The sequence below is a fragment of the Microcaecilia unicolor genome, chromosome 1, assembly GCF_901765095.1.
Source record: "Microcaecilia unicolor chromosome 1, aMicUni1.1, whole genome shotgun sequence".
NCBI classification, from domain to species: Eukaryota; Metazoa; Chordata; class Amphibia; order Gymnophiona; family Siphonopidae; genus Microcaecilia; species Microcaecilia unicolor.
The window spans coordinates 16,505,888-16,516,173 of record NC_044031.1 but is presented as its reverse complement, the minus strand read 5'-3'; the positions used below and the strand labels follow the sequence as shown (position 1 = coordinate 16,516,173).

Below are 10,286 nucleotides of genomic sequence, written 5' to 3'. Positions count from 1 at the left end.
AGTTCTGACCCCCGCCATAGGGAATCTCTTGACAATAACTGTTACCCCCCCATCTGGGACTTTCCAGTTAGGCTCTCGCTGTACGAGCACAGAGTAAAAACATTATTAAATCAAACCAATATATCCCATTCGATCTGTCCCTCGAAGAGGTGTCACCTTCCTTAGCTATCCTCCTGCTGATACCACTCTGTTCAATTTTCCCGTGAACACCTTTCCAGCTAGATTCTCTTTGTGTAATCAAAAAATAAATTCAAAGTTAACGCACGCCATTATATCCCATTCGATCTGTCCCACGGGGAAATTTTACCTTCAAATAGCTATTCTCCTGCTGGTACTTCTCTATTCAAACGTTCCATATACGCCTTGGCTTCTGCTGCTTCTTGGAACATCAGAGCTTTTCCTTCATGCCACACTTTTAGCTTTGCAGGGTATAAAAGCGAAAATCTGATGCCTTTGCTGTACATCTGAGAACACGTGGGAGCCATTGCTCTCCTTAGCTGCGCCACCGCCAGGGAGTAATCATTAAACAATAAGAGCTTATGTCCCTTGTATTCCAGCTGTGCTTGCCTAGATCTTCCCTGCTTTAGCAGCGTTTCTTTCTCTCGCCAATTTGTATAATGAGCAATTGCTGTTCTGGGTTTATTATCTCCTTCTTTCCTGCTCCCGATTCGATGCGCACGGTCGCACTGCCATGTGCCGATATCTTCTCCTAGGCCCAACTGCGTCGGTAGCCACTCGCTAAAGAATTTATATAGTTCTCCCTCTTTTACTTCTTCGGGAAGCCCTACCACTCGCAGATTGTTGCGTCGGTTTCTATTCTCTTGTTCCTCTACCTGTGCCTTGAGGGCTGCTGCTTCTTTCTGCAGGTTCTCAATCTGGGCCGCCATATCCGTTGTTGTGTCTTCTTGGGTAAGCATTCTCTGTTCCACCTCTGTTAGCCGGCGGGCCTGCGTGTCAAATTTCTCATTAATTTCCTCAACCGCCGAATGGATTTTGTTCAAACGGTCTTCCAATGCCGCTGCTACAGTTGAGGAAATCTCTTTCGCCCAATCTCCCGCGTTTTTCTCCGGCCCAGGTAGGGAGTCTGAGGGCGTCGCCATCTTGGCCGCCTTTCCTGCGGGAGTGTGCTTTTGTTTTAAGGCGCCCTGATTTCTAGTGGGCATACCGCTTGTCCCGTTTCTTCGATTGCAGTCCCCTTTTTGCTGTGCGTTCTCTGACCTTTCGCTCTATTCTGGGGTCTTTCAGGGTATAAGAAATGTTTCATATAGCCGGTTTTTGCAAAGGATTCGAGGGAGCTCTCCCTTCTTGCTGCTGCTCAGGAAGCAGTCATCACGTGACCCCCCCACCTTTTTGAAACTCTGACAATCATGGGAATATCAGGGTGGTTTCTGCAGGCCATTCGTACCTTATACTGCCAACCAAGAGCGAAAGTTCTAGTAAATGGTATAAAAGCGCGGGAGTTTGATATACAGCGGGGCACTAGACAGGGCTGTCCCCTCTCCCCGGCACTTTTTGTACTCTCAGTGGAACCCCTATTGAATACGCTTAGGAGGCGAGTAGAAATCCAGGGAATTGGAGTGGTAGGGCAGGAAGTGAAAGTTTTGGCATTCGCGGATGACCTTTTGGTGACGATAAAAGACCCACCTGGATCTATGCGGGCCATGCTAGAGGAGACAGAGAAATTTGGCTGGCTCTCTGGTTTTAAGTTAAATGTCACCAAGTCCTCAGTTCTTGAAGTGGTGGGGGGAGAACCCCACGACTGGCAAGCTCTAGTTTCATTTAAATGGGCAGAGACATCCATTAAATACCTAGGAGTTTGGATCCCAAAGGATCTAAATAGATTATATGAGCTTAATATGCAAAATGTAATGAGGGAAACAATAGCTAAATTACAGGCGTGGTCAGCACTACCGCTCTCCTTGTCGGGGAGGATTGCCCTTTACAATATGATAGTAGCCCCCAAGTGGATTTATACTTTCCAGACTATCCCAATATATATGAGGCGCGAAGATGAGCGAACCATTAATAAAATATTGCAATCCTTTCTTTGGAAGGGGAAAAAAGCGCGCCTCCCGATAACGATATTAAGCACTCCAGTAGAGTATGGGGGATTGGGCCTGTTAAATTTAAGATATCTAAACATCGCTAGCGGAATGAGAACTATAAATGATTGGTATAGGGGCACCAGTGCATATACAAATCCGGAATTGGAATTAAATTTTACCCCGAAGGTTCACTTTAGTAGCTATTTGCATAGTGCGGGGGCCCCGATTCCCTATGCTCTGAATCACTCTTGGATCATGAAGACTGCAAAGGCGGTCTGGGGGTGGGTGTGCCGTTTACACCACTTTGATACTAGGGTGACTCCATATTTATCAATTTGTGATAATCCAGCTTTTAAACCTGGAATTATGTATTCTGTATTTCAACGATGGAAGAAGCAAGGACTGGTATATCTATTGCAAGTAATGACAAGAGAGGGCTTTCAGGATTTACAGAAAGACCACAATATTCCTGCAAAAGAGAAATTTTACTATGATCAATTACGTCATTACGTCACATCTTTACCATGGACATCCTTGACGGAAGACGTGCAAGAGGAACTCTCATCGGCTTTTACTTTAGCATCGCAACAAAAAGTGCCAATATCCTATCATCACAGACATATAAGGGACACAGCTATGGAGCTGGACTACACGGAATTGGCACAACGGTGGTCCCTGGACTTAAAAATAAAGATTGCAGCACCCCAGTTAAAAACTCATATATTATCGATTCGCAAGGTTACGAACATGGCCTCTCACTGGGAAGAACAGTATAAAATGGCACTGAGGTTGCATATCCCTCCACGAAGAGCCTTCCATATGGGGCTCTCCGCTTGGGGAGAGAGCCCAAAGTGTGGGGAGGAGGGAGCAACGTTGGGCCATATGATGTGGAATTGTGACAGAATAAAGGAATTTTGGAAAAAGATTACAAGATATACTTCAGCCATTTGGGGACAGACATGGCATTGTGATGTGTCCCTTTTATTTGGTCAACCTAACTTAGGACCTTCCCCGAAGAGGGGATATACTGCATTCGCCAAAAGAGCAATCATTGTGGGCAAACAGACAATCTTAGCAGAATGGATATCTTACAAACACCCCACGTGGCAGCAGTGGCGCACTCGAATGATATCTTTATTGCGAATAGAACGTTTGGAAGTGAAGAATATGGACTCTACATCAGGACAACAATTTCAGCAGAGGTGGAGTAAGTTTTGGGACACTATCCAGCTTATAATCGAACGAGAAAAACGCCCAAGTTCCGACTTAAATCGGGAGATGGGCGTTTATCTCACAAAAACGAATAAAGCGGTATAATCGAAAGCCGATTTTGGACGTTTTCAACTGCACTCCGTCGCGGATGCGGACAAAGTTGATGGGGGCGTGTCAGAGGTGTGGCGAAGGCGGAACTGGGGCGTGGTTATCTGCCGAACAGAGATGGGCGCATTTCACAGATAATGGGACAAAAGTATGCGTTTTTAGCTAGAATTTAGGGCACTTTTCCTGGACCCTGTTTTTTCACGAATAAGGCCCCAAAAAGTGCCCTAAATGACCAGATGACCACTGGAGGGAATCGGGGATGACCTCCCCTGACTCCCCCAGTGGTCATAAACCCCCTCCCACCTCAAAAAATGATGTTTCACAACTTTTTATTTTGACCCTCAAATGTCATACCCACCTCCCTGGCAGCAGTATGCAGGTCCCTGGAGCAGTTGTTAGGGGGTGCAGTGGACCTCAGGCAGGTGGACCCAGGCCCATCCCCCCCCTACCTGTTACAATTGTGCTGCTTAATGCTTAGTCGTCCAACCCCCCCCCGAACCCACTGTACCCACATGTAGGTGCCCCCCTTCACTCCTTAGGGCTATAGTAATGGTGTAGACTTGTGGGCAGTGGGTTTTGAGGGGGATTTGGGGGGCTCTACACACAAGGGAAGGGTGCTATGCACCTGGGAGCTCTTTTACCTTTTGTTCTGTTTTTGTAAAAGTGCCCCCTAGGGTGCCTGGTTGGTGTCCTGGCATGTTAGGGGGACCAGTGCACTACGACTCCTGGCCCCTCCCACGAACAAATGCCTTGGATTTATTCGTTTTTGAGCTGGGCGATTTCATTGTCCATTATCGCTGAAAAGCAAAAACGCCCAGCTCACAACTTGGCGAATAAAACATGGACGTCTAATTTTTTCGAAAATACGCTTGGGTCCGCCCCTTCACGGACCCGTTCTCGGAGATAAACGCCCATGGAGATAGGCGTTTCTGTTCGATTATGCCCCTCTATGAGCCCGAAGGCAAGAAGTTATTTGATAAATGTTTAAGCCTGACTGAGACTATATCACTCAAGTAAAGCTGCGGAAGATCCGGGAAAGGGGGGGAGGGGGGGCATATGCTGGGTTATACACTTGAGATTATGAAGGGAAGAAGAAAACACGTTACTACTGTAAAAACTTTTATGTAAAGTAGACAGTTGTATTTAATAGAAAAGACAATGAAAGATTTTGGTTGTTTACTGTTGAAACATATATATCTCATTGTAGTAACAAAACGGTTCAAATAAAATATACACTGGTAACAATAAAGAAAAAGGGGGGGGAGGGAAAATAAGAAAATTGGTGACTTGAACTGAACCAAAAGGTTGATTTAAACATTGATATCTGTACTATCGGTTAAAATTGTATTTATCATATGGTATCAATAAAATAGAATTTAAACATAACATCTCAGTCAGTGATATCAAAGGAGTCTTCGGAAAATTTAGGAATCTCGGGTTGTTACGCCTGAGTTGATTGTCAAAGAAATCCATTTTCCTTTGAATTGAATCTTTATCTATTGCCATATTAGTTACTACAGTTTGTAATGTCTTTATCTCTTGAAAATTTGATTCCATCGTTTGCTGAAAGTTTTTTATTTCCTTCACCTCAGAGTTAAAGGAATTGGTTAGTTGTAGTAGGGACGAATTTATGGTCTGGATCACCTCCCAAAGGGCCTCCAAGGTAACACAGGTGTAGGTCTACTCCTCACGCCGAGCAGAATGAGTGGGGTTGCCTGGCAGGGGGAGGGCGAGGAATCAGTACCTCCTGCACTCTCTCCAGATGGCGTTCCACCAGGGGTTGAGAATCCAACAGGGCCGCCACTAACCTCCGAAGGACCTGCCTGAGGCTCTCCCATTGGTCCTATCTCACCGCTTGGTCTCGGCTGTACAGCTTGAAGAGGCGGACTTAAAGATGCCGCCTCTAAGCTAAGATCCCCCTGTTGTCCTGGGGATCCAACCAAAGCTGGTAGCGGAACTCCCAATGCATGAAGGTCAAAAGATTCCAGGGTCGGCTGCCGGAGTGTCGGATTTCCGCCAGGGCTCACGGCGGCTTTTGCCCCGACTTTCCCCTTTCTCTTCACCATAATATCAGGTGACAGAAAGTATTCGCTACTGGAGCAGAGCCTTGGATTAAGAGCAGATGTGCAGCGCTCCCTCACACGGACGCCATCTTGCCGACTCGCTCAACAAATACATCAATATTAACAATGATAAACAACCCAACTCTTATTATGAGTGCTCCTTAATTGTTAATTACTACTACTACTTAACATTTCTAAAGCGCTACTAGGGTTACGCAGTGCTGTACAATTTAATATAGAGGGACAGTCCCTGCTCAAAAAGCTTACAATCTAAAAGACAAGTGAACAGTCAGTCCAATAGGGGCAGTCAAATTGGGGCAGTCTGGATTTCCTGAACGGTAAGAGTTGAAGTGAAGGTGGGCTTTAAGCAAAGACTTGAAGATGGGCAGCGAGGGGGCTTGGCGTAAGGGCTCAGGAAGGTTTTTCCAAGCATAGGGTGAAGCGAGGCAGAATGAGCGGAGCCTGGAGTTGGCGGTGGTGGAGAAGGGTACTGAGAGGAGGGATTTGTCCTGTGAACGGAGGTTTCGGGGGGAACGTAAGGGGAGATGAGGGTAGAGAGGTAGTGAGGGGCAGCAGACTGAGTGCATTTGTAGGTAAGAATGAGAAGCTTGAATTGAATCTTCTTACAAAACCAAAAAACGCATAGCACCCCACAGACCCCTCCCTTAAAAATATATAAAAAAAAGTTTACTAAGGTGTCTTTAGGGGGATCGTTTGTCCATTTTACAATTTAATAATTACTGGCTCATCATTGCTATTTTGTGCCTGTGATACGTTTGGATTGTAGGATTGTTTTTATGTCTTTTCCTACAATAATACACAATGCTCTTTTTTTACTTTTAAGAAAAAGAGGACCCTAAAAACAGTAATACAGAGACACATAACTGGAAGCTCAGTGAGAAGCCTGAAGGGGAAAAGATGTTATCAGAAAGAGACAAAGAGGAAACTTCTTCCAGTTCTGACTGGGGAGAAAAGGAAAAGAATCAAAATAAACAAAAACCTTCACCAGGAGGCTCAGCTCTGTGTGAAAACAGTATCAGTAATCTCAAACAGGCAGGGGAAGAGGAGAGAAACCAGATGAGAGATCAAAGCTGTTCCTGTGATATTTGTCAGATATTCCTCAGCAATCATTTTGTTCTAAAATCACTTCTTAGATCTGATACTGAAGACAGACCATCTACATGTACGGACAATGGGGGAAATGTCAGTCTAAAGAGAGAACTAGAAGGACAACAGAAAACAGTCCTAAAAGAGAAACATTTTACAGGTTCTGAATGTGGGAAAGGTTTCAATAGGAAGAAAAAGCTAATGCAACACAAGAAAACTAATAAAGAAACTACAATGTATACATTTACAGAATATGGGAAAAGCTTTACGAACAAAGCAGACATTATAAAATATAAGAAAAACATCACTGATGAGAGAATATCTTCATGTCCTGGATGTGAGAAAAGCTCCAACAAGGAAGAAAATTTCCACCAAGGACAGAGATCAGTTTCAAGTGCAGAATGTCAGAAAAGCTTTAGTCAAGAGGAAGCAGTCATAGATCACCAAAAAGCTCAAACTGCTGGGGAACCAGACACTTTTACTAAATCTGAAAAAATATTTTGCAGGAAGGCAACACTCTCAAAATACCAGGAAATCGAGAAAAATGAGAGATTATATACTTCTGCTGACAGTGGAATAAGTGCTTGTTGGAAAGGAAACCTCACAATGCCCAAGAGACTTAATTCAGTATTGAAACCATTTACCTCTACTATGTGTGGTAAACGTTTCACTACAGACAGTCTCAGAGACCACCCGAAAACTGACACTGGAATGAAACCATTTACTTGTACTGACTGTAATAAAAGCTTCAGTCAAAAAGAACACCTCACAACACAAGAGAGAATCCACACCATTGAGCGATTTCCATGTAGTGAGTGTGGTAAAAGCTTAAGTACGAAGGGAAAACTGATCAAACACCAGAAAATCCATACAGGTGAGAAGCCATTTATATGTAATCAGTGTGGTAAAAGCTTTAGCATAATGGGAAGACTGACCATACACCAGAGAATCCACATAGGTGAAAAGCCGTTTACATGTACTGAGTGTGGTAAAAGCTATACTGAGAAGAAAGCACTGACCAGACATCAGAAAATCCATACAGGAGAGAAGCCATTTATATGTAATCAGTGTGGTAAAAGCTTTAGTAAAAAGGAAACACTGACCATACATCAGAGAATCCACACAGGTGAGAAGCCATTTACATGTACTGAGTGTGGTAAAAGCTTTAGTATAAAGGAAACACTGACCACTCACCAGAGAATGCACATAGGTGAGAAGCCATTTACATGTACTGAGTGTGGTAAAAGCTTTACTGAGAAGAAAACACTGACCAGACATCAGAAAATCCATACAGGAGAGAAGCCATTTATATGTAATCAGTGTAGTAAAAGCTTTAGCATAATGGGAAAACTGACCATACACCAGACAATCCACACAGGAGAAAAGCCATTTCCATGTAGTGAGTGTGGTAAAAGCTTTAGTACAAAGGGAAAATTGACCATACACCAGAGAATCCACACAGGTAAGAAGCCGTTTACATGTACTGAGTGTGGTAAAAGCTATACTGAGAAGAAAGCACTGACCAGACATCAGAAAATCCATACAGGAGAGAAGCCATTTATATGTAATCAGTGTGGTAAAAGCTTTAGTAAAAAGGAAACACTGACCATACATCAGAGAATCCACACAGGTGAGAAGCCATTTACATGTACTGAGTGTGGTAAAAGCTTTAGTATAAAGGAAACACTGACCACTCACCAGAGAATGCACATAGGTGAGAAGCCGTTTACATGTACTGAGTGTGGTAAATGCTTTTATGAGAAGAAAACACTGACGATACACCAGAGAATCCACACAGGTGAGAAGCCATTTACATGTACTGAGTGTGGTAAAAGCTTTACTGAGAAGAAAACACTGACCAGACATCAGAAAATCCATACAGGAGAGAAGCCATTTATATGTAATCAGTGTGGTAAAAGCTTTAGCATAATGGGAAAACTGACCATACACCAGACAATCCACACAGGAGAAAAGCCATTTCCATGTAGTGAGTGTGGTAAAAGCTTTAGTACAAAGGGAAAATTGACCATACACCAGAGAATCCACACAGGTGAGAAGCCGTTTACATGTAGTGAGTGTGGTAAAAGCTTTACTGAAAAGACAACACTGACCATACATCAAAGAATCCACACAGGGGAAAAGCCATTTACATGTACTGAGTGTGGTAAAAGCTTTAGTAAAAAGCAAACACTGACCATACATCAGAGAATCCACACAGGTGAGAAGCCATTTACATGTAGTGAGTGTGGTAAAAGCTTTACTGAAAAGACAACACTGACCATACATCAGCGAATGCACACAGGTGAGAAGCCGTTTACATGTACTGAGTGTGGTAAAAGCTTTACTGAGAAGAAAAGACTGACCAGACACCAGAGACTCCACACAGGTGGGAAGCCATTTACATGTACTGACTGTGGTAAAAGCTTTAGTAAAAAGCAAACACTGACCATACACCAGAGAATCCACACAGGTGAGAAGCCATTTACATGTACTGAGTGTGGTAAAAGCTTTATTGCGAAGGAAACGCTGACCATACACCAGCGAATGCACACAGGTGAGAAGCCGTTTACATGTACTGAGTGTGGTAAAAGCTTTAGTAAAAAGCAAACACTGACCATACATCAGAGAATCCACACAGGTGAGAAGCCATTTACATGTACTGAGTGTTGTAAAAGCTTTATTGCGAAGGAAACACTGACCACACACCAGAGAATGCACACAGGTGAGAAGCCGTTTACATGTACTGAGTGTGGTAAAAGCTTTACTGAGAAGAAAAGACTGACCAGACACCAGAGACTCCACACAGGTGAGAAGCCATTTACATGTACTGACTGTGGTAAAAGCTTTAGTAAAAAGCAAACACTGACCATACACCAGAGAATCCACACAGGTGAGGAGCCGTTTACATGTACTGAGTGTGGTAAAAGCTTTAGTAAAAAGCAAACACTGACCATACACCAGAGAATCCACACAGGTGAGAAGCCATTTACATGTACTGAGTGTGGTAAAAGCTTTATTGCGAAGGAAACACTGACCATACACCAGCGAATGCACACAGGTGAGAAGCCGTTTACATGTACTGAGTGTGGTAAAAGCTTTAGTAAAAAGCAAACACTGACCATACACCAGAGAATCCACACAGGTGAGAAGCCATTTACATGTACTGAGTGTGGTAAAAGCTTTACCGAGAAGAAAAGACTGACCATACATCAGAGAATTCACACAGTAGAAAAGCCATATAAATGTAGTGAGTGTGATAAAAGCTTTCGTAAAAAGGAAAAACTGAGCACACATCAGAAAATCCATACAGGAGAGAAGCCATTTATATGTAATCAATGTGGTAAAAGCTTTAGTAAAAAGGGAACACTGACCATACACCAGAGAATCCACACAGGTGAGAAGCTATTTCCATGTCCTAAGCCCATCTAAGCTCAGTCACTCTCAGACAATGGACTAGCAGATGTCCAGGCAGGAAGTCTTGTGATGTCATTGAGCATGTGACCTGTTGCCATGCTCCATCTCAAAGCCAGATGCCCAGAATTCAGCTACCCAGGAGCTTTCTAATTGGACCAAGGGCAACCACCTGACGATAAATGCCCAGTTCAGACACTTTAAAAGCAGGGGCTCTTTCTTTAGAAGGAGAGTTCTTCCTGGCTGTTCCTGATGCTCCTGTCCTAGTCGCCGCTGCCCTGAAGTGATTAAATCTAAAAGCAGCTGGACATCACATCCACCTGAAAGAAACGGCTTCAAG

General features: G+C 43.7%; 1 protein-coding gene across 1 annotated transcript; it reads left to right on the top strand.

Moving 5' to 3' along the window:
• Nucleotides 1-7,202: 7,202 nt before the first annotated feature.
• Nucleotides 7,203-9,940, top strand: LOC115463231 (zinc finger protein 850-like; the record flags this gene model as incomplete). The annotated part of the gene is made up of 2 exons (XM_030193553.1): nucleotides 7,203-7,997; nucleotides 8,250-9,940. Coding segments are annotated over exons 1-2 (2,442 nt in total), but the record flags the coding sequence as incomplete, so codon positions are not given.
• Nucleotides 9,941-10,286: the final 346 nt, after the last annotated feature.